Source organism: Melospiza melodia, chromosome 14, assembly GCF_035770615.1.
Source record: "Melospiza melodia melodia isolate bMelMel2 chromosome 14, bMelMel2.pri, whole genome shotgun sequence".
NCBI classification, from domain to species: Eukaryota; Metazoa; Chordata; class Aves; order Passeriformes; family Passerellidae; genus Melospiza; species Melospiza melodia.
Genome location: NC_086207.1, coordinates 18,930,356 through 18,955,018, shown reverse-complemented (window position 1 = coordinate 18,955,018; position 24,663 = coordinate 18,930,356). Strand labels below are relative to the sequence as shown.

Here is a 24,663-nt window from a genome sequence, read left to right as displayed (position 1 = left end):
GCTTTGGTGCAGATTCCAGTGCAGGGGAGAAGGCTGAGAGTGTGGGGTGAGTTTTGGGGCAGAGGGGGAAATTTATTGGAGTGGCTGAAGTGGCACTGAGCAGGGGCTCTACTGTGGGGGCTGCTGGGGAGAGGATGGAGAATCCCAGGAGAGGATGGGGAACTCCAGGAGAGGATGGAAAATCTCAGGAGAGGATTGAGAACCCCAGGAGGGGATGGAAAATCCCAGGAGGGGATGGAGAGCCCCAGGAAACGATGGAGAGCCCTGGATTGCAGCAGGAGGGTGCTGGCAGCGTGTCCTGGCTGGGTTTGGCCCCTGGGTGCTGTCCCCACTCAGGCCCTGGGGTGTAAATGCTGGGACGGGATTTTAATGCACACGACACAAGCGAGGAGGAGTCAGTTTGGGATTTTTAAATTCCCCTTCTCGGCCCTCTGTGCCATTCCTGCTCAGCTCTGGCTGGGAGCTGATGCCAGGAGAGCCTTTTTCACCCTGTCAGTGACAGCTCTGTTTGACACAGCTCAGATTTTTCTACTCTTTCTTGTCACTTCTGCCCGAGCCAGAAGTGAGGACCCAGTGAAAGTCACACTCCTGACGAGCTTGAAGGGCAGAGAGGCACAAACCCCTGAGCCTGCCGGGCCAGGGAGCCCCAAAAAGGCCCAGGTGTGCTGCAGCTCCATTTGGGGCACTGCGGAAGGATGCTCAGGGTCTTCTTCCCCACCCCAGTGACAGCTGCTCCTTCAGAGCCCCCCAATGTGTTTTTGGGGTTCCCCACACAAAACACAGCTTGGGATCCATTTTCTGAAAGTTTTGCTGGGGAGGAGTTTGGGAAATGAATTGGTGGTGTGGTGAGTTGGGTTTTTAATAGACACCTTAAATTTGGGGTGTAACAACACCAAAAAACCTCAGCCCAGGAGCAACCAAACCAAGCCCAGCTTTTCTTTGCCTTCCACAGAAAGTTTGGGAAGGAAAGAGGGAATCTTTGGAGCAATGTGCATAATGTTTGGTGAAGGTCAATGATAACTTGATAAAATATTGCTGTAGTGTGATGTGCTTCTGCATATATATCCATTGCTAGTAAATAATGTAAAATCTTTTTTTTTTTTTTTTTTGGAAAGTATTAAAACTACAAAAATACTCTTTGTTACAATGGTGGGATGCTTTTAGCCATGGAGTTCTGGAAGCATTTTTGCTGTGTAGGTGTTGACAAAGTGAATGCTGAACGTTTCTCCATGTCTGTGATGCTTCAGAAATGGAAGGGGCATTTCTGGCTCTGGAGCTCTCTCTTTTCCAAACTTTTCCATGTTCCTGTACAGACATCTGAGACCCTGCACCTTATGCAGAGAATGTTTACATTTAAAAAAAAAAAAAAGGAATTTTTCTTTTTTTTGGCTTTTTCCCTGTGCTGCTCAGATCCTGTTACTTTGAAATGAAAGTAGTCTCTGTTAGAAAAAGGGGCTTTTTTTAATTTTTAATTTTTTTTTTTTTTTGCCCTTCCCTGTAATCAAATCCCTCCTGGATTGTGGCTGGAAGCTCTGGGACAGCTTGGACTTTTCTGGAGTGGGATTAGAGGTGCTTGAGAAAGGTGTTTTTAACAAACCCTGCCTTGGCTGTGGGGATGAGCTTTGTCCACACTGGAAAGAAGCAAACCCAGCTCCAAACCCCCCTGGATGTGAGGCTGCCTTGCAGATTCCCTGGGAAGCCTCAGGGATGGAATTCCCAGCATCCACATTTGTGTTTCCTGCCCAGATGATGAATGTCCTGCTGTTCCCTCTGCAGCCACAAACACTTGTGGTGGTTTGGATGCACAAATCTGCTCCAGGATTCCCCTTCCCAGGAGTTGTTTGGGATTGCTGTGGGTGCCTCTCCTCTCCCGAATCCCACCCGTGGGGATGGACTCGGAGCTCTCCTTCACTGAGCCTACAGCAGGCAGGCAGCTGGAAAATGAGATTATTTTAACCAAAAGGCTCCTTAAAGTGGACTTTGAGACTTTAACCCAACGTGTCTGCTGGATTTTCCATGGAAGATTTGTCCCGACCCTCGGAGCAGGGGGTGGGTCCAGGGGAACTCTGGATTTGTACATTTTCCACATGAAGACCACTCAGCCAGAGCCATGGGGCAAAGAGACAACTTCAGATCCTGACTCCTGCCTTAAAACCTCTCGTTCATCCTGAGCTCCAGAAATTCCTGCACCTGCTCGCTCCCAGGTCCCTTTGTGTTTCCGTCGGGAAATCGGAACCCGCTCCAAAGGCCGGGGACAACTCAAGGCAATGGAAAACAAAAGGAACTGGAGCTGGTGGCTTTATGAAAACAACAAACTGGTCTTGGCTTAAAACCCCTATTTGTGCCTCTCAAGTCCAGGGAATGTTTCAAAAGAGGTGGATTTGAGCAACGGCGGCCGGGACTGCGCTGGTGGCACTTGGTGACACCTGGTGGCACTTGGTGACACTTTGCTCCCGTGTGCTCTGAGCAAGGACTGGGCTCTGTGTCCTCTCTGCCTCATGGGAATGGCTTTCAAAGATGGCTGGTACCATCAAATTTGTACTTCTTGAATAAATACCTTCATTTTTATGGTAAGAGCCCTGCTGTGTGTTTGTGTGTGCGGTTCGGGGTGCTGTTCACAGGGGTTTCAGGATGAGGGGAGAGATGAGAATTGACTCCATGTCTCAGAAGGCTGATTTGTTGTTTTATTATTTATATTATATTAAAAGAAAATGATATATTAAAACGACACTAAAGAATAGAAGAAAGGATTTCATCAGAAGGAATAGAAAGGAATGAATGATAATAAAATCTTGTGACTGACCAGAGCCAGCTGGCTGTGATTGGCCATTAATTAGAAACAACCCCATGAGACCAATCACAGATGCACCTGTTGCATTCCACAGCAGCAGATAACCATTGTTTGCATTTTGTTCCTGAGGCCTCCCAGCTTCTCAGGAGGAAAAATCCTAAAAAAAAGGATTTTTCATAAAATGTGTCTGTGACAGGGGTTGGAGTTGCTGTTCCTGGGATCTGCTGCTGCTTTGGGATTGCCCCAGGACACACCAGGATTCCAGGGATGGGGCTCTTCCTTTCCCCTCTAACTTCCAGGAACATTTTTAGAATCAAATATTGGTGTCAAACACATTTTTTTTTTAATATTTTCCTCCTCACTGCTCAGGGAAGAATTCCAGAATTCCAATTTTATCCTGCTTTGAGCACCAGGTAACTTCCAAAGTGCTTTGTGGGTTTTGATCTGGTACTTTATTAACACCTCACAGGTTGTCTCCAGGCTGATAAATTATTTCTTATCCTAGGCAAGATCTTTTACTGCTGAGAGCAAACCACCCTGAATTTCCAGTGGAAACACTGTGCAAATTTCCTGTATTTTTAACAAAACCAAAACAAAATATTTTCCCCCCTGCATTTAAAAAATAAGAATAATTCTGGCCATGCCACACCTGAAGAAATACACTCAGTGTTCTTTTTCCTCCTGAAATTTTCTCAGTGGGGCTTTTGGCTGGGAGCTGCAATTCTCCAATTTCTCCATTATCTCCGGTAGCCCTAAGGGAGAGGTTTTAATGTGAATTTGGGTGTGTGACAATGTTTTATCTCGCAGACAAGGTGTGAAATCCGTGGAGAATGCAGAGCCTGGAGATGTGCCTGGCTCTGGGGATCTGCTCCTTGCTGAACAAAAATAATGGATCTGGGTAATTGTCCTGTAATTACATTGCCTGACACTTTGTCTTAATTCAGGTCAGCACTTTTATAGTCTTGATTAACTACCAGAGGTGTCAGAGGAGTAGGAATCATTCTTTGTAGGGCACAGCTAAATGTTTCAATTTTTTAAGTAAAATTCAAGAAATAAAGCTAATTTCACTGTAGAATTTGGGATCTGAGTTTCAAACAAACAAGGGTGTGATTTTCCTGGAAATTTTCCCTTTACAGATGTAAAAATACATAATTTTTATTCCTTTTATATGGGGGTTTGTTCATATAGTGTCTTTAATTTATCAACATTGCTTTTTCTAATAGATATTTATAAAACACAAGGTGCAAAGGCTTTGCACCTTTACAATTTTCTTGTAAAGAAAATTTATATTTTTCTTTAATTTATCCATATTCCTTTTTTAAGGGAATATGGGTAAATTAAAGAAAATTTAATTTAATTTATGCATAATATTAAAATAAAGAAAAATAAATTTAATTTCCAATAATAAATAAATAAATATAATTATATATAATTATAAATTATTATATAATAATTATTCTATATACTTATAAAATATAAATAATTTATAATTTTCTTTAATTTAGCCATATTCCCTAAAAAAAAGGTGAATATGGATAAATTAAAGATAACTATAAATTATGCAGCCTTTCTATAAAATCACAGGATGCTGTGGGTTGGAGAGCACCTTAAAGAGCCTCTTGGATTCAGGAGGAATCAGTTCCAGCTGATGGCCTGGGGCTCATCCCAAGCACTCCCAGCTCCCCCAGCGCCTCCCTGGCTGCTGCTGTGCCCTGGAGATGAGCTGCAGATGTTGGGGTGATGCACAACATCTGGATTGGGCAGTGCTGGAGGAGCCTCCACAGCCTTTGAACCAGGCAGCACCAGCAGGAATTGGTGATTTTTGCATTTCCTCATTTCAGGAGATGCTGGGAGGGCTCAGAGCTGCCCAGAGGATGAGGAGGGGTTTGGTACCTGCCAGGGCTGAGGCACAGCCACCTCCAGCAAATAACTGCAGAGGAGACTCTGGGCAAAGAGGAGAATTGCCTTATTATTAATTGTACTTTTATTAAAAACAGTGACCCAGGGAGCTGGCAGCAGAAAGGAGGAGCAGGTGAGGTGATGTCCCCCCGTTCCTGGAGCAGGTGGAGATGCTCTGTTCAGGACAGACATAATCCTGATTTCCTGCCTGGGAGGAGCACGTGGAGCACGGAGCCCTGCTCACATCCAGACAACAAACAGGACCTCCTGCTTCCCCCAGCCTCAGGAAATGCCAGAATGCTGCTGCTTCCTGCCATGGAGCCTCAGCTGCTGCTGCTGCTGCTGCTGCTGGCTTTGGGATGGGCTGGAGAGCCTCTGACACCAGCCAGGCTCCAGAGCTGCTGCCAGGGACTCGTGGAGGGGTTTGGGCTGGAAAGGACCCTAAAGCTCTTCTCACTCCACCCCAGCCATGGCAGGGACACCTTGCACTGTGCCAGGCTGCTCCAGCCTGGCCTTGGGCACTGCCAGGCATCCAGGGGCAGCCGCAGCTGTGCCAGGGCCTGCCCACCATCACAGGGGAGAATTCCTTCCCAATATCCCATCTAAATCTCCTTTCTGGCAGTGGGAAGCCATTCCCAGTGTCCTGTCCCTCCATCTCTTGTAAATCCTCCTTGTAAATCCTCTCTCTCCATCCTTCCTGCAGCTCTCTCAGGAAGGTCACAATTGTCATCCCAAAGTTTCTCCTGTCCAGGTGAACAACCCCAGCTCTCCCAGCAGAGCTGCTCCAGCCCTCTGCTCATCCTGGAACTCTCCTTTGACAGTTCCTTTCCCATCCCTCCCATATCCATGGTGGGCTTCTTCCCCCCTCCCCAAATCCCACAGGGGACACTCCAAATGTTGATCCTGGGCCAGGCTCCTGCTCCAGAGCAGAGCTGCAGCTCATCCCCAACACCAAAGCTGAGCTTTAGGGGTAATCCTGGCTTTACCACCCCTCTCCCTCCCCACTGCTTTTCCATTCCAGCTCAGTGGGTGGAGGAGCAGCAGGATCTGGTCCTGATTCAGGTTGGTCCCATCCTGGAGAAAGCAATAAACCTTCCCCTGAGCAGAGCAGGGAGCTCTCAGCATCTCCTGCACCAAGCTGAGAGCAATAATAATTAGCAGGATTTATTTCATTTGAAATGCCCACTGCTCCCAGCCAGGCTGCACAGGCAATTAACAGCCCGGAACAGACACGAGATGCTGCTCAGAATTCATGGACAGCATTAATAAGATGATTTATGAGTGTGATTTCTGCCCAGAGAAAATGTGCAGGTGCTCGTTGCTGTCTGCCTGTCCTCTCTTCCTGTCTTCTTCTCCCACCCCACCACTGGAGGGAAAAAAATATTTTTCCAACCAACCAGAAACACTCAGAAAACCCCACATTTTTCTTTTGAAAGTGTCACTTTTAACAACTCTTTTCAGTCCTCAGGGCAGCGCAGAGGAAGAACCAAACCAGCTCCAGAATTTCAGTCAAACTCCCCCAAATGTGAACACAGAGGACAAACTGCCCATGCTAAAAAAACAAATCTGCAGCTTGGGCTGATTCTGCCACCCTTAAATCTCTGCCAGTGGGAGAAACCTGTGGGAAGAGGGATCATTTGGGCTGGAACACCAAAAACACCTTGAAAATATCTTCAAATATATTGAAGAACTGCAGCATCAGGTGGGGAAGCGCTAAACCAGTGGGTGAGGGCTTGCAAAAAGTCTCATGTGCAGGACTTTTGGCAAGAAACAAAAAAAATGCTTCTCAACATGAGCATGGCTGGGTTTGGGAAAGGATTCCATGTGCAGCACCCAGGAATGAGCTCAGAAATGCCCTCTTGCCCTGTGCCCCTGACATCCGGCACAGCTGGAAGGATTCCTGCACTGCTGGCTGGGGTTTTCTCACGTGGATTTTGTGTTCCCTGTGCCAGGACCTGGTTATGGTGTTTGGACAGCCTGGCCTGGGGGTTTCACACCCTGCAGGGACACAGGGGACAGGGATGGCATCAGCGCAGGCAGGGCTGGAGCTCTGTCTGTCCCACACACAGGACAAGGAGGATCTTCAGGCAGAGCTGGGGTGGATCTGGGTGGCTCTGCCCCCTCCCCTGAGCCCCAGGGAGCAGCCAGGCCATTGTCACCTCCCAGGGGGCACAGAGGTGTGTCTGAAACCTTTCTGGGGAATTGCCAAGCCCTGAATTAACCAAGCTGCTGGCTAATTAACATTACAGAGTGCTGCTGTTGCTGGAACATCCGAAGTGCAATGTTTGTAGTGCCACTGATGCCTGGCTTTAAATCCCAGGTGATGCAGAGGCCTGTGTGTCCCTTCCCAAAACATCACACAGAGCATTTGATGGTTTTAATGCCAATCTCGTTTTTTAGGAGCATTTTTTCTTGAAGGGCAGAGAGGCACAAACACCTGAGCCTGCCAGGGCCAGGGAGCTCCAAAAAAGCCCCAGGTGTGATTGTGGCTGGAAGCTCTGGGACAGCTTGGACTTTTCTTGAAGGTGATTCTTTCAATGAGCATCTGGGAGCTGGAAATACTCTGCCAGGTTTTTGGGACATTTTTTTTAAAGCAAGGATGGGGAAAGATGACAACCAGCCCAAGGTTTTAGTGAATGATGTGTCAGGGAACTCATCGCTAAAATCAGATGTTCTGAACGAGGCAGCCCGTGCTGGGTTTTGCTGGAATTATCCTTCAGGATGGAGTGTGGAACCCCCCCGTCCCTGTGCCCCGGGCTGCGCTCTGGGATCTGGATTTGGGGCAAAACCCGCGTGGTTCGGGTCCGTGCGGGGCAGAGCGATGGCTCCGGCTGCACCGCCGGGGGGGTCCCCTAGGTGTCCCCATTCCAACGGGATTCCAGCTGGCTTTCCATGTCCCCATTCCAACGGGATTCCAGCCGGTTTATGTCCCCATTCCAACGGGATTCCAGCCGGTTTATGTCCCCATTCCAACGGGATTCCAGCTGGCTTTCCATGTCCCCATTCCAACGGGATTCCAGCCGGTTTATGTCCCCATTGCATTCGGGATTCCAGCCGGTTTATGTCCCCATTCCAACGGGATTCCAGCCGGTTTATGTCCCCATTGCATTCGGGATTCCAGCTGGCTTTCCATGTCCCCATTCCAACGGGATTCCAGCCGGTTTATGTCCCCATTGCATTCGGGATTCCAGCTGGCTTTCCATGTCCCCATTCCAACGGGATTCCAGCCGGTTTATGTCCCCATTGCATTCGGGATTCCAGTCGGTTTATGTCCCCATTCCAACGGGATTCCAGCCGGTTTATGTTCCCAGTCCATTGGGGATTCCAGCCGGCTCTCCAGAGGCTTGGAGCCGCCTCCATGGGGAGGATGCGATGTCCCAGCGGACACCGCCTGGTCCCATCCCCGAAGCAGCGGCGCTGCGGGGTTCCCGCAGTTCCCGCAGTTCCCGGCGGCTGGAATCGCCGGCTCCGGCTGCTATCCCGGGCCTGGGGGAGCAGCATCGCGGCTCTGCTGCCCGGCCACGGCGGGATTCGGGTTTTTCGTGCGAGGCCGGGCCGGGCCGGGGCGATCTCTCCTTCCCTGCCTGGCTGGGCCGGGGTTTGCTTTCCTCGGCTCGGGATTGCGATCCCCTGGCTGGCTCCGCGGAGGGGCCGAGCCGAGCCGGGCCGTACCCGGGCTGCACCGTGCCACGATGACAGGGCAGAGCCTATCACAGCTGAGCCGTGCCGGTCAGGACGGACCTTGACCCGGCTGGGCAGTGCCGGGCCAGGGCAGAGCCGCGCCCAGGATGAACCGTGGCAGTCTGGGCCGTGCCCTGTCTGTGACGTGCCCAGACCGAGCCGAGCCGTGCGGGGCGGTGCCGTGTCTGGACCGTGACCTGTCTGTGCCGTGCCATTCCTGGACCGAGCCGTGCCGTGCCCTGTCTGTACCGTGCCATACCCGGGCCGAGCCGAGCCGTGCGGGGCCTTGCCCTGTCTGTGCCATACCCGGACCGTGCCCTGTCTGTCCCGTGCCATACCCGGGCCGAGCCGAGCCGTGCGGGGCCTTGCCCTGTCTGTGCCATACCCGGACCGTGCCCTGTCTGTCCCGTGCCATACCCGGGCCGAGCCGAGCCGTGCGGGGCCGTGCAGTGTCTGTGCCATACCCGGACCGTGCCCTGTCTGTCCCGTGCCATACCCGGGCCGGGCCGGGCCGTGCGGGGCGGTGCCGGCCGGGCGGGCGGAGGGCTCTGCCGGCCAATGGCTCGGTCGCGGGCAGCCCAGCCCAGCCCAGCAGGTGGAGCGGCTCCGGCTCCATGTGCGCGGCTGGAGGCGGCCCCGGTGCCGGTCCCGCCTCGCCGCTCCCCGGGCGCGCAGCGAGCGAGCGGCTCCGTCCTGCCGGGGCGGCGGCTCCGGGGCCGCTCTCCGCGATGGCTTTCGCCAATTTCCGCCGCATCCTGCGCCTCTCCGCCTTCGAGAAGCGCCGCTCCAGGGAATACGAGCACGTCCGCCGCGACCTGGACCCCGGCGAGGTGTGGGAGGTGGTGGGCGAGCTGGGCGATGGAGCCTTCGGCAAAGTCTACAAGGTGAGAGCTCCGAGGGCTCCGGCAGCAGCCGCGGGGCCGCCGCCCGGGCTCGGGGCGGCTCCGGCACGGCGGGGCCGGCTCCGCATCCCGTTAGCCGGGATGGGCACGGCTGGGCTGGGCTGGGATCGCAGCGCTCCGGGGAGGAAGGGGAAAGGAGGGCGAAAAGCTTCCTGCCTTTTTTATTTCTTGCCTTTTTTTACTTTTTTTTTTTTTTTTTTTTTTTTTTTTACTTATTTTTTGTGGGTTTTGGGGTGTTTTTCTGTTTTTCGGGGTTTTTTTTTCTGTTTGTTTCTCTTTTTTGGGGTTTCGTTTTCGGTTTTTTGTTTTGTTTTGGTTACTTTTGTTTCGTTTTTGTTGTTGTTGTTTTTGAGGTTTTTTTATTTTATTTTTGGGTGGGGGGGGGGGTTGTTTGTTTTTTTTTTTGGTCGCCCCGAATCGCCCCGTTTTCAGAGCGATGCTTCTGTGAGCAGCCCCCGGCGCTCCCTGCCAAGCCCGCCGGTGCAATGAATGGAGGGAGGGAGGGAGGTTTCTTGGAAGTCGGCGCTTCCAGGGCTGTCTCCCAGTGTTTCCCGAGTCCCCGGCGCTCCCAGGGGAGGAAAAGCTCCGCCGCCGGCAGGAAAAGCTCGGGAGGGCCGAAGGAGCCGGCTCCGTGCTGTGAATGTTTAACCCCGGCTTTAGGGACGGGGGCTTGCAGGAGCAAAGATCCCCCGGACTTCGCTCTCCAAAGCAGCGCTGTCCCTGCTGTGTGCTGGCAGGGGACGGGTCTGGGGTGCAGGACCCTGAACACACCTGTGTGACAGGAGCCGCTCGGAATGGGGGTGGGAATGGGAATGGGAACCGGCTCTCGGGCAGCCGGGGCTGGATGGCCTCCTTAGATCACCTGAGAAGGCATTGCCTTTGGAAAAATGAGAAATAAACAGGGCAGGAAGGGAGGCAGGTGACCGCGGGTCAGGACAGGGGGATTTCGTGTTTATTTCTCGTCTCTGTCACGGTATTTGACAGAAACTCTAAAAAACTGAGTGCTAAATACCCATTTTTAGTGAAGGATCCTATCTTCTAATAAAACACAGTTCCTAAAAATGGTATTTAAATCCCTTCTCCATTTATCCTTCCGAAAGCAGCATCAGTAGAAATTCTGTTGCCTTTCTGCTCTGTGAGGTGCATTGGAGACACGTTTATGTGTAGCAACACTCACTCGTGGATGATTCCGTGCTTTTATTTGCTCAAGTTTCTCAAACAGTGACAGGAGCCAGGTAAACAGTGTAAAATAACTTCAGTGGCCTCTGAGAGAAAGGAAAATTTAAATAATTATTTAAATGCTTTCTATTTAAAACATGTATAATGTACCCAAAGACTTAGAGAATAAAGCTGCTTTAGAGGTGGCTGGTTTGGTTTTTAGTCTGAATGCCTCAGTTATTAACCCCAGCCTCACAAGAAAAGCATTGTCAGAGTAACTTTATTACTGTAGGTAAAGAATGTCAGCCTGTCAGGCAATAACAGCTCATCCCCAGCTCTTTTCATCCCCATTTTGACACAAATGAGAATGAAAATGTCCCAGTGGACACCGTGTGTTTGCAACCAGAAGTTGTAAACCTTCTGGAATATTCAGGCAAATTTTTGCTTTTGGGGAGTTTTAACCCTGTAAGGCAGGGTGGGGTTTAACATCGTGCCAGAAATCAAAGGGTTACTTTATTGTATTTAGCAACATTTTACTTCACCATTGCTTTGATGTCTTCTCCACCTGTTCTCCATTCCATCTGGCAAAAGGTCATGGCTGGATTTGGAATTCTCATCCAAGAGTTTGTTCATTTAAAAACCCCAAATTATTTGGGGGTGCTGTGCTATAAATCCTTATTTTAGGATCATAAATCCTTATTTTATAATGATTAACAATCCTTATAAATACTTATTTTAGGATTAATAACCAGAGACACATTTTCCCTTCACCAAAAGTGTTTGTTTTTGTTGTCTCCTTTTGCTTTTTTATATCTGGGGTGGGGATGAGTGTAAGGTGGGATGTGAAAGAAGGGGTTTGCCCTCTTGTGCTGCTCAGATGCCAAAAAATCAGCTTAAAACTCACCACAAAATCAGCTGAATAACTCAACAAAAATTGCAGAATAACCCCCCAAAAATTGCAGAATAACCCCCCAAAACCACAGCAGCTGAATAACCCCCCTGTGCTCCAGGAGAGCGGCGGCACCCAAAATTCAGAGAACAACTTGAATCATTCTCTTGACCCTAAAATCAATTTAATTTTCTCACTGAAGGCACTGCCTGGAGCGAGGCTGAGTGTCTGCAGGGCCCCGAGGTTTCCAGGATGTTGGAGTGAGTTCCTGCCCATTTTCCAGCCCTTTTCCACGCCCGGAAGCGTGGGGAGGTGACGGAATCCTGAGCTGCATCCTGCCCCGTGTGCCATCTGCTGTGTCCCCTTGGAAAGGGCTGAGCAGGGCTTTGTTCTCTGGGCACTCAGACCTGGCACAGGCCGAGGTGTGGAGAGATGGAAACACGGGCTGGGTTTGGGAGGATTTGGGTTTATGGGGCTGGGTGTGAGCAGGGCTCGGGGATTTGGGGTATTCCTGCCCTGTGGGATCCTGTCTGGAGCTCAGACAAAGCTGAGCTGGCTTCTCACAGTGTTTCCAAAAGTAGGACAGGCTGCATTTAAATACTCATTAATTAAAAAGAATGAAATTTATAGTGGAGTCTGGATCCTACGCGGCAGACCTAAAAAACCTGCGGCCAGCAGAAACTGGGCCTGGGATTTCCCTGTTTTTATAGAAAGTCTTTTTGCAGCAAAAGAGGATCTGCCTGCGTGAGGAACCAGTTGAACAGAGGGCAATGAAGCTGAAAAGTACAAGGGGGTGGGGAGGAAATGTTCCTTTCTAGCTCCTATTCTGTGAATGCCGTGGCCTTGGCAAGGCCAGGGGTGCACTGAGGACAGGGTGGCAGCCCAAAGGTGACCAAGCTTTGGCACCACCTCATCCAAAGCTTGTTAAATGGATGATCCTAAATCCAATAGTCAGGATCTGTGGTCAGTGGGAAGGCTCCAGCCCACCCAGGGTTGGGGTCTGTAAAGTTCCTCAGACTTCCCAAGCTGCCTTAGAAGAAAAACAGAGTTACTTTCCTGGAAAGACACCTAAAATACTGTTTATAAACCCAGAGGATCTGTGCTGCCACTTCAGAAAAGAAAAAAGCAGAGTTATTTTCCTGGAAAAACATCTAAGATAGCACCCATAAACCCTGAGGATCTGTGTTGCCACTTCAGGAAAGAAAAGAAAAAGGCAGAGTTATTCTCCTGGAAAAACACCTAAAATACTGCTTATAAACCCAGAGGATCTGTGTTGCCACTTCGGAAAAGACAAGAAAAGAGAAAAAACAGAGCTATTCTGGGAAAGCACCTAAGATAGCACCCATAAACCCAGAGGACGTGTGCTGCCGCTCCAGAGCTGTCATCGTTGGAGGCACAAGTGGCAGTGGCAACCCCTGGGCTCTCGGGGAAGATGCTCAGGGTGGAAGCAGCAGTGCAGGAGCCCCTGCATCCCCTCTCAGCCCTGCAAACCGAGCGTTCCCTGCCCTGTTAATGCCCCCAGGAAGGGATAACCCCATGTTAATGCCCCCAGGAAGGGATAACCCCATGTTAATGCCCCCAGGAAGGGATGCCCATGTGGGCATGGGCAGCTCCTGGCTTGCAGGGGCTCCTCTGGCTGCTGGGGCACGGCCTGAGCCGCCTGCCTTTCCCTGGGGATTGTTTCCCCCTGCCTTTCCCTGGGGATTGTTTTGGTTCCAGAGCCCCCTGCCTTTCTCCTGGGGATTGTTTCCCCCTGCCTTTCCCTGGGGATTGTTTACCTGCCTTTCCCTGGGGATTGTTTTGGTTCCAGAGCCCCCTGCTTTTCTCCTGGGGATTGTTCTGGGGCCAGAGCCCCCTGCCTTTCCCTGGGGATTGTTTACCTGCCTTTCCCTGGGGATTGTTTTGGTTCCAGAGCCCCCTGCCTTTCTCCTGGGGATTGTTTCCCCTGCCTTTCTCCTGGGGATTGTTTCCCCTGCCTTTCCCTGGGGATTGTTTCCCCTGCCTTTCTCCTGGGGATTGTTTCCCCCTGTGTCTCTCCCAGGGATTGTTTTGGTGCTCCTGAGAAGCGCTATCTGCCCTGCCCAGCGCTGCCCATGGGGACAGTGGCTCCGATAAGGCAGGGTGGGGACAGGCTGCCCTGGGGGGGGTTATTCACTGCATCCCTGCAAATCGCCTGCACACAGCTCCATCCCCGCTCAGCAGCGCCTCTTTTGTGCCCTGGGTGTCCTCTCCCCTCCAAAAAAAGGCGAGTTTTGGGTTATCTGATGTGCTGAGTGCTATCGGTGCTGTGCATGCTGCGGGCTGGAAATGTGGCTTTGAAAAAGGGGTCATGAAAGGCTGATTGTTGGGTGGTGCAGCTGCTGCAGCAGCACTGGGGCTGTTTGTGGGCACCAGGGTGGCCCTGGCACCACAGACACCCCTGCTCATCACCCCAGCCTGCACCACTCGTGGTTGGCTCAGTGATGCAGGCTCAGCTCTTGGTTTGATCCACAGAGGAGCAGGGTTAGGTGGGATTTTGGGAAGGGATTGTTCCCAGAGCAGCTGTGGCTGTCCCTGGATCCCTGGCAGTGCCCAAGGGACACCTGGCTAGGGCTTGGAGCCACCTGGGACAGTGCAAGGTGTCCCTGCCCAGGGCAACAGAATGAGCTTTAAGGTCCCTTCCAGCCCAAATCGTTCTCTGATTCTGCACTTTAATTCCTGGAAAGGGTGTCACAGAGATGTTAATCAGAGAGTTAACTTTGAGAAAGAAAAGGGAAGGAAAACAGAAACAGGGGAAGTTTGAGCTGATTGGCCATAGAAATGTAAGATCAGATCATGATCTTGTCCTTTAGAACTGCTGAAGGGTTTGCTTAAAATGTTTTTGCTCGGTAAGGAGGAATGGGAAGGTTTAACAATGTTAAACCTGGCTGAGCTTTAAACCTGATTTTCACTTGCAGCTGATGGGAACGTGGGATGCTGTGTCCCTGCTGCAGCCCTGTGCTCTGTGCCTGTCTCTGTGTGACAGGGGACAGGGACAGCTCTCCATGGCCTAAATATTTGGGCAATGACTTCAGTGGCACAGCCCAGATCCTGGCAGTGCTGCTGCCATGAGAGCTCAGATCAGCCTTTCACCCTCAGCACGTGGCAGTCGCTGCCCAGAAAAACTCCTCCCTGATTTTGTAAATGTTTTGTCTCCTGAGAATCCAGTTTCCCTGGACAAGAGGTTCTTGTTCTGTCCATGGGGTGCTCCTGTAGATGTGGGGCTCTCAGGTGTCTGGGTGTCCCCAGGGGCTCTGGGGGTGGCCGTGCTGTGTCCCCATGCCCTGGCACTGCCAGCCTGGCCCAGCCTGAGTGCACAGGCAGCAGAGATGGAGCAGGGCACGCTGTGCTCCCGTGGGAAAGGAGGGGGCAGCTCCCCAAGGGCAGGCTCTGGATGTGCCACCCCGGGCTGGGGCTGGACGGGGCAGCGTGTCCCTGGCACAGAGCACAGCCAGGGCTCTGTTCCTGCTGCAGCTGCTGCCTCTGCTTCTCTCTGGCTGGGGAAAAGCCCCTCGATGCCACCTCCCTCGCAGGCAGCACAGGGACCTTGTGTGACCGTGCTCACAGGGCTGTGAGGATGGGGGACGAGATGAGGATCTCACTCCACGTTTCAGAAGGCTGATTTATTATTTTATGATATATATTACATTAAAACTATGCTAAAAGAATAGAAGAAAAGGTTTCATCAGAAGGCTAGCTAAGAATAGAATAGCAAAGAATGATCACAAAAGTTTGTGGCTTGGACTCTCTGTCTGAGCCAGCTGGCTGTGATTGGCCATTAATTACAAACAACCACATGAGACAATCACAGATGCACCTGTTGCATTCCACAGCAGCAGATAACCATTGTTTGCATTTTGTTCCTGAGGCCTCTCAGCTTCTCAGGAGGAAAAATCCTGAGGAAAGGATTTTTCATAAAAGATGTCTGTGACGACCTTGCTGGCATTTCTCACCTCCTGTCCCCAGGGCTCCTGTCTTGATTTGCTCTCTGTGGTGTCTGGAGAGGTGGCACAGGCAGAGAAAGAGGAGGCTGTGCCCATCAGCTGCTCTTGGTTTTCCCCACAGCTGGCTCTGCTGCTCCTGCCCTGTATTCCTGCTGCCAAGGGCAGTGCCAGCAGTGCTGGGGATGGGGAAGAGCTGAGTGTTGTATTGCCCTGCCAGGACCTTGCTGAGCTGGCGCTTTCCAGCCCAGTGAGGGAGGGCTGCCAGGGCCAGCCCTGCCAGGGCCAGCCCAAACCCCTTCCCTGGGTGTCTCAGCCATCCAGCCCCTGCTCCCACAGCCCTCTGTGCACCAAGCTTGGAGCAGGGAGTTGCTAGGAAACTCAGAACTGCCTGAAAGGCTTTTCCCCTCTATTTTTTAGTTATTTTCCCAATGTTGTGGTGTTGTCTGCATGCAGACAGGGCCAGGAATGCTCCCTTGGAGCACAGTGCTCTTCCAGGACTGGTGATTTGAACGATGCTTGGGGCTCTCAACTATCAGGCATGAGAAAATCCACTTTGATTTGAGAAATGAGGGGTTAGCTGCTGAATGATTGATTATGTTTATGGCATTTGGATGGAAGGGGAAAACTGGAAATTCCTTTTTGATGCACAGAAGGTTGTAGGTGCAACAGGAAACATTTGATAAATAATGTTTACTAATTTGTTCTAATGAACAATAAATATTGCAGAATCACTGCAATCAGAACCTTTTATCCATGCTGTAAATCCATCAATTTTCATTAGAATAAATTCAGAGCAAAATTGGGCATTGTCACTCTTTAATTTTAGGCTGAAGATGCTGGGTCGGGGTGGAACTTCCCTCTCCCCAAACCTTGCCTGTTTATTTGCACGGCCCAGGAGCTGTGCTGCTTTCTGTGGGTGTTCCAGCAGCCCCAGCCCCCTGTCTGTGCCTCTGTGGCCTTTGGGTGCAAGCTCTGGAACATCACGTGCAGCTCTCTGGGCTTCTCCTCTCTGCCCCCTTTGCTGAGGGCCAGCAGAGGTGTTTGTGCTGAGCTTTGGTCACACTTTTGTTTGGCAGAGCTGCCCAGGGGCTGTGGCTGGAGCTGAGCTCTCTGCTGGGGCTGCTTTCCTGCCCTCAGCTTCTCTAACCAAAGGAAGGCATTTCTGCTTTTCAGTGTTTTTTTATTTAACGGTTTTTGGGGTGTTTCATAAGCCACTTCCCCTTCCCTCTTGCTGAAATGTTGCCACAGCTGCCGGAGCAGCAGGGCTGGGCCTGGGGCTGGGCCCGGGCTGGGGCTGTGCTGCTGTGCCCTGCCCAGGAGTCACCAGCTACTCTTTGGTGGCACCTGGGCATGAATCCAGCATTTCAACAAAACCCCAAATAGGATTCTTTATGGTTCTAGGGTGCCTGATAGGCTTGGAAGCCATGGAATGGTTTGGGATGGAAGGGACCTTAATGCTCATCTCATTCCACCCCTGCCATGGCAGGGACACCTCCCACTGTCCCAGGTGGCTCCAAGCCCATCCAGCCTGGCCTTGGGCACTGCCAGGGATCCAGGGGCAGCCACAGCTGTGCCAGGGCCTGCCCACCCTCACAGGGCACAATTCCTTCCCCAAATCCCATCCATCCCTGCTCTGTCAGTGTGAAGCCATTCTCTGTTTCCATCACTCCCATTCCTGAGGAACACTCTCTCTATTTTTAATTTTCTTTGTGCCCTTCAGGCACTGGAAGGCCCCAATGAGATCACCCCAAAGCTTCACTCCTCCAGGTAGAACAGCCCCAGCTTTCCAGCCTGTCTCCATTCCTGCTCTATTGATATCTGACAGCACCACGAGCACTGACTCAAGCCTGGCCATTCTGTGTTTATTGATACAGGGAGGTTCATGAGGAGGCAATTAATCAGGAGCAATTAACCATGATGTAATCCCTGGGAATCACGTGAGGGATCAGGAGTGGGGTGGGACAGGCCCAGCTATCACCCCACAATTGAGCATCCCTGGTTTCTCCAGGTTCCTCCTGGGGCTCCAGCCTGGTGACATCTGCAGCATCAGCTCTCCTGGCATGGGGACAAGGAGGGGAGGAAGAGCTGACACAGAAATTTGGTGGCATGGCACCTGTGGGGATGACCCCATGGCCTGGGGTGCAAAGGAGCTGAATGAGGCCCTTGGGGAGCTCTCAGTTCTGCTTTTTGTGCCAGTGAGAGTTCAGGGAGGGTTTTCCTCTGCCTCACCTAGAAACTGGCCGTGCTGAACCCTCCAGCCTTCCCCTCGTGGGTTCTTGCAGGGCTTAAAATAGTTCCTGTGTTTGTCACGCTGGGATTTCACAATAGCTGCGGGGTGAGTCACAGGCAGAGGCCAAAGAGCCACTTCTGTCACCTGGGCAGGCACCTCTCAGCCCTGGGATCCACAAAAACCAGCAGTGCTTTCCCTCTGAGGAGCAATCCTGCTCATCCCCTGTCTCCTGGTGTTCCAGGGGTTGGGCAGCACCCCCTGTGCCCCAGGGCTCTCAGGGAAATCCTTTCCCTGGTTCCTGCTGGACTCCCGTGCGGCTCTCTGCTGTCTCTCAGTTTACTGAGTAACTTTTATGTGACGTTTGTGGAATGCACAAATTCCAGCCCTGCTCCTGTCCCCGTTCCCACTTCTGTCACCTGGGCAGGCACCTCTCACCCCTCAGATCCACAAAAACCCAGCAGAGCTTTCCCTCTGATGGGAAATCCTGCTCATCCCCTGTCTCCTGGCATCCCAGGGGTTGGGCAGCACCCTCTGTGCCCCAGGGCTCCCAGGGGACATCCTTTCCCCTGTTTCCTGCTCCTCTCTCTCAGTTTACTGAGTAACTTTTATGTGACATTTGTGGAATGCACATTCCAGCCCTGCTCCTGCACTGACCTGTCACCATTGACTCGCTATGGGGCTGCTGGTGGCCACGAGGGGATTTTGGGGTTGAAATGACTGTAATGAACCCCCTGGAGCTGAGCAGCACCTCCTGGGCACTGTGCTGGCATCTCTCTGCTTGGGTTTTTTATTTTTGGTGCTAATTAGCACCCTAAGGACAAATTATCTGTGGGATTGAAATGCCAGGAGTGGAGGAGCTGAAGATGGAACTGGCATCCAGCAGCCTCAAGCTGCACCAAGGCTTGGATATTAGGTTGGACAGGTTGGATATTAGGAAAAAGTTTTTACAGAAAGGGTGATAAAGTTCTGGAATGTTCTGCCCGGGGAGGTGGTGGAGTCACCATCCCTGGGTGTGTTTAACAAAGCCTGGATGTGGCACTGGGTGCCAGGGTTTGGGTGAGGTGCTGGGGCTGGGTTGGACTGGATGATCTTGAAGGTCCCTTCCAACCCAGTGATTCTGGGAATTCTGTGTGTGATTGTGTGAATTCTGTGTGTGATTGTGTGAATTCTGTGTGTAGTTCTGTGTGATTCTCTGTAAATTCTGTGTGTGATTCCATGTGTGATTCTCTGATTCTGTGTAATTCTGTGTGTGAATTCTGTGAGTGATTCTGTGAATTCTCTGTGTGCATTTTGTGAATTCTGTGTGTGGATTTTGTGTGTGATTCTGTGAATTCTGTGTGTGCTTCTCTGTGAATTCTGTGAGTGATTCTGTGAATTCTCTGTGTGCATTTTGTGAATTCTGTGTGTGGATTTTGTGTGTGATTCTGTGAATTCTGTGTGTGCTTCTCTGTGAATTCTGTGAGTGATTCTGTGAATTCTCTGTGTGCATTTTGTGAATTCTGTGTGTGGATTTTGTGTGTGATTCTGTGAATTCTGTGTGTGCTTCTCTGTGAATTCTGTGAGTGATTCTGTGAATTTTCTGTGTGCATTTTGTGAATTCTGTGTGTGGATTTTGTGTGTGATTCTGTGAATTCTGTGTGTGCTTCTCTGTGAATTCTGTGTGATTCTATGAATTCTGAGAATTCTGTGAGTGATTCTGTGCATTCTGTGTGATTCTATGAATTCTGAGAATTCTGTGAGTGATTCTGTGCATTCTGTGTGATTCTCTGAATTGTGTGCGAGTTCTGTGTGTGATTCTGTGCATTCTGTGTTTGATTCTGTGTGATTCTGTGCATTCTGTGTTTGATTCTGTGTGATTCTGTGAATTCTGTGAGTGATTCTGTGAGTGATTCTGTGCTTTCTGTGAGTGATGCTGTGTGTGATTCTGTGAATTCTCTGTGACTCTGTGCATTCTGTCACCCCTGTCCGTCCCAGCTCGCACGATGCAGGGATGCAGAGGTGCCTCTGCCCTGGCCCCTGCCCCAGGCGGGCACAGGGGGCTCCCAGCTGCTCCCCAGGGGTGCAGCCATAGCAGCGAGCCAGGCTGGGCTGTGGTCCCTCCCCAGCCCAAAGTGCAGCCCCCGGCCCAGCTCCCGGCTCTCCCCAGCATCCTGCAGGGCTGGGCTGGCAGGGCCCCTCCGCGGGGAGCAGAGCTCCAGGGGAAGCCCCACCTCTTCTCACAATATTTACTTCCCCTGCTTGGAGCTCTCCCAGCTCTGCGAGTGCGGAGCGAACACAGTGGGGCACTTCTGGCTGCTGTTTGGAAGGGCTGAGCTTCTCCCCGTGCCCCTTCCACGTTTCCCCCTGCCCTGCCCTCTGTGTGAGAGCCTCTGCTGCTGGCTGGGTGAGAACCCAGCTGGGCTGAGCTAAAGAAACCCCCTAATTTCTCCCGAAAGCAGCAGGAGCTGCTGGCCTGAGCGTGGGCAGGGAGCCCAGATGGAAATGGATTTGTCCCCTGTGTGAGGACAGGGCTGTCCCTGCCAGCTCCTGGAATGCAGCAACGCTTCAAAACACAGCACAGATCCCTCGTGTTCCTCCCTCTGCTGAATGATTTGCCCAATATTCCTTCCTGCCTGCCCAGCTGTCCCTTGGTGCGTGTGGCAGTGTCACCCAAGCTGTGTGAAGCTGTTCAGGGGGGTTTGTGGTGTTTGCAGCAGGGGTTCATCCTCCTGTGAGCTCCCCTGAGGGTTTTCCAAACACAGAGATGGAAACTGCAGAGTGGGGAGAAAGGTCACGAGCAGAGCTTTGTGACGGTGCTCACAGGGGTCTGAGGATGAGGGAAGAGATGAGGATCTGACTCCATGTTTCAGAAGGCTGATTTATTATTTTATGATATATATTACATTCAAACTATACTAAAAGAATAGAAGAAAGGATTTCATCAGAAGGCTGGCTAAGAATAGAATAGCAAAGAACGCTAACAAAAGGTTTGTGGCTCAGCTCTCTGTCCAAGCCAGCTGACTGTGATTGGCCATTAATTAGAAACAACCACATGAGACCAATCCCAGATGCACCTGTTGCAACCCACAGCAGCAGATAATCAATGTTTGCATTTTGTTCCTGAGGCCTCTCAGCTTCTCAGGAGGAAAAATCCTAAGGAAAGGATTTTCCATAAAAGATGTCTGTGACAGAGCTTGGCTGGCTCCTCCAGGGGTTCCATCCACAGTGGGAATTGTTGCCCTGGGGGAGAGGGGAGGAAAAGTGGGAGGAGGTGGAATTGTGGGGAGCAGTGGGTGAGCTGCTGACTCAATGAGCTGCTGGGAATGTCTGGATGCTCCTGAGTCAGCAGCTCCTGTCTCACCCCTCTGCCACGAGTGACACATCTCCTGCTGCAACTGGGCTGTGGATTTTACAAATTTTACACAATCACTGAGGTTGGAAAAGGCTTTCAGCATCATCAGATCCAGGCTGTGCCCCATCCCCACCAAGTGCCACCTCCAGAAATTCCTGGGACACTCCATTGATGGGCTCTCCAAACCTCCCTGGGCAGTTCCAGTGCCTGAGCCCCCTTTCCATGGGGAAATTCCTGCTGTGCCCACCCTGAGCCTGCCCTGAGCCCCCTTTCCATGGGGAAATTCCTGCTGTGCCCACCCTGAGCCTGCCCTGAGCCCCCTTTCCATGGGGAAATTCCTGCTGTGCCCACCCTGAGCCTGCCCTGAGCCCCCTTTCCATGGGGAAATTCCTGCTGTGCCCACCCTGAGCCTGCCCTGGCCCAGCCTGAGCTGTTCCCTCTCCTCCTGTCCCTGGGAGCACGGTGCCATCCCCACCTGGCTGCACTCTCAGATAGATCTTGGATGGATTATCTGCATGTTCAGGATTTCTAGTAATTCACCTGTGGTATCATCAGAGAACTTCTGCACTTTGAGGTTTCCTTGCTTCCTTTTTTCTCCCCATGCTACAAACAACAGGGTGCATCTCCTTCCCTCAAAGCTTCCCTCTCCCTGTGATGGGAAGTGGTTTGGCTTTGGAGCCCGGAGGGAGGAAGGAGGACCCGGGCACTCTGTGGGCAGCTTTGGGAAGCAGAAATGGCCCTGCAAGGTCCCTCCTGGTGAGATGGCTGGGGCCAGCCAAGCTGAGCAGGAACTGGAGCTCTTTAATTTACAGGAACCATCCATGGAATGGGCAGTGTTAAAAGCCCCCTACACTTTAGAGCATTTTGTGGCAGGTATTTCTGAGTTGCTGTGCACATTTCAATCCTAATGCTTGGCTTGCTGGGCTGTGAGCACACACACTGACAGCTCAGCTTGCCATCACCATAAAATAAAATAATTGGACTCAATAAATGGAGGTTTTCTTCAACATCAATAAAAAGGGAGTTTTCAACATAGCAGAGGGCAACTTTTTATATTGATAAATTAATTTATCAACATATTGTGATAAATTAATATTTATAACATTAAATATTAATTTATTGTGATAAATATTAATTTATTATTAAATTTATCACATTTATCACATATATTGTGATAAATGTGATAAATGTTAAAATACCAGTGATAAATGTTAAAAACACCCACAACCCAAAGCTGCTCCAGGGTGGAGTGCCCATCCCTGGAGGAGTCCAGGGAGCAGATTCCAGAGCTCAGCAATTTGCTGCTCCTCACTTTCTCTGCACTCACCCTGATTTCCTTTCCAGGCCAAGAACAAGGAGACGGGAGCTCTGGCAGCTGCCAAGGTCATCGAGACCAAGAGTGAGGATGAGCTGGAGGATTACATGGTGGAGATTGAGATCCTGGCCACCTGTGACCACCCCCACATCGTCAAACTGCTGGGAGCCTTCTACTGGGATGGCAAACTCTGGGTAAGGCTGGGCTGGCACATCCTGCCCCTGTCATGGTGAACAAACCCCTGTCTGGAGCTGCTTGAGCATCAGAAATGAGTCATGAGCTCACTCTGTGCTCAGGGCCTGGATTTTCCCTGCTGTCCTCATCACCAAACTCTCTTCTTGCTAAAGCTGCTGGTAAAAACCCAAGGGAGGGCCAAGGGATTTCACAGGGAACTTGGAGTTGGGTTTTTTCCCACCATTAAGAGTTTGTAAAGGGAGAAAAAGCATCACCAGTAAGTTCCCCTCTCTTTTAAAACACCAGCTGGAAGGGAGACTCTTCCAGGTGGTTTTCAGGATTTGGGGCTGATTTGGGGCTCAGCCCCTGCAAAGCAGAGGCACCTGATAGCCAGAGCTGCATTGTGGAGGGGCAGGAACATAAAATGCAGTGGAGTGGGTTGGTGCAGGGGCTGGAACAGCAGGTTCCTGCAGCTCTCTCCCCTAGCCCAGCAGGTTTATAGATGGTTTTTTGTTTCCCCTGCCTGCTGTTCTCTCAGAGTGGTGAAAGCTTCAGAGGAAGCCGAGTGTGAGAGGCAGCAGAGGAAGCTGAGTGTGAAACGCTCCTTCCTGTGCTCTGTGCAGGGCATGGAGGGGCTGGGGGAGTGAGCCCTTGGGTGCTCAGCTCTGTGCCTGGGTGAGGATTGTGGAAATCAGGTGAACAGGAGCATTTCCAAACCCATCTCCTCAGTTCATCTGCTCCTCCTTGAACCGCAGGAAGTCAGCAGAGTGGCAAAGGGTGCATTCAGCAGCTCTGCTGCTTCTTCCTTCCTGTTTTTAATGTCTCAGATAGCTCTGTGGCCTCCCTGGGTAGATTTAACAGAGTTAAAGAGGAGATCTCAGCTTGTGGGGCTTGCCTGGTGTGAGCTGGGCTGTTGGAGCTGCCAGTCCCTGCCTGTGGTGCCAATGCCAGCCTGGCTCCAGCAGTGCAGGAGGGGGATGTTTCATTGGGCTGGTTCAGCAGCACCTTCTGCATTGTCAGCACGTGTTTTCTTGGTTAAAAATCCATGGCTGAAGGCCCTGAGCCCTGTGGAACACCCAGCTTGCAGTGCTGGAGTGTTTCTGCTCTCTCTTCTGCTCTCGAGGGAGCTGAGCTGTCCCGTTGGTATTTTGGATGGATTCTGAGCCCTGGCTATGTTAAGAGCAAGGTAAATATGTACTGTGTGAGGAAGGGAAGGACAAACATCCCTCCTAGGACTGGGATTTGGATGGATTGCAAGTGCAGCAGGATTAATCTGGGCTGAAGTAAAAAGGCAAACACAGCCTGAGCCGGGGTGAGAGATGAGGCTGCTCCAGCTGCCACCCTCTCTGGCTTCACCTCCCTGCCCTGCTCTGAAATGTCAGCCCCATCCCTGCCTCGGGGAGCTTTGCCTTCCCTCCTTCCTTCGTTCCTGGAGGAACAGGGATCGCAGAGTTCCTTTGTGACCTGCCAAGATTAAACTCTGCCACAGGAGCCTCCTGTCTGGGGCTCCCCACCAGGGCAGGGTCTGGGCTTCTGTCAAACCCTCCCTGCAGCCCCAGCATTGTTCTGGGAGCAGGATCCTTCTCTTTATCTCATTTTTGGAGTAGCATTTGCATTTCAGTGCTCAGGCTGGTTTTATTAATGCTCCAGTGTTTCCCTGGCTTGGAGGGGAGTCATTAAGCCAGGCTGGTTTATTTCTGCAGGGCTTTTAGTCCCCACCAGATTTTCCCTGAAGTCAGAACCTTCCTCTGCTTGGTGACCAGTGCTGCTGGGGAAAATCTGCATCCAAACATAAAGAGCAGCTTTTATTGCTCTGCCCACATCCCTTCCTCGTTGCTGTCTGTGCAGTTGTTTGGAACAGCATTTTCCTGCAGCATTTGCATGCTGGATTCTCAGATAAAACCTCTGGGGGTGCCTGTCTGGTCAGGAACCCTCCGTGGCTCCCTTGCTCCTCACAGCCCAGCATGGAAAGGGAATATTCCAAGTGAGCAGCTCCAGATGTGCCCAAGCTCCTGGGCGGCAGCAGCTTGAATAATTCACAGTGCCACAAGCTCTTCCTAAATCACTGTGGCTGTTCTTTCCTTGGGGAAACGTGTGAGGAGCCCTCTCCTCCCCCCCTGAGCTGGGTCAGGTCCCCCTGGCTCTGCCAGGCTCCTCTTTGTGCTCCAGCAGCCAGGAGGGGACATGAAATGAAATATTTATGGAGCAAAAGACCTTTCTGTGCAAGGGGAAATGGCTCATCCTCCTGCAGCTGCTCAGAAATCCTCAGCACTGAAAGGAAAGCACAAACCAGAGAGTTCCTCTGGGTTTTATACCTGGTTTTTAAGTGTA

The 24,663-nt window shown here is 51.4% G+C and overlaps 1 protein-coding gene across 1 annotated transcript in view; it reads left to right on the top strand.

Moving 5' to 3' along the window:
• Nucleotides 1-9,064: 9,064 nt before the first annotated feature.
• The window catches only part of STK10 (serine/threonine kinase 10), a 41,598-nt gene continuing 25,999 nt past the window's right edge, over nt 9,065-24,663 (top strand). Inside the window, exons 1-2 of the mRNA XM_063169053.1 lie at nt 9,065-9,255; nt 22,188-22,352. Coding sequence (XP_063025123.1) covers nt 9,100-9,255; nt 22,188-22,352 — 321 coding nt within the window. The 5' untranslated portion in view covers nt 9,065-9,099. The remainder of the gene's footprint in view (nt 9,256-22,187; nt 22,353-24,663) is intronic.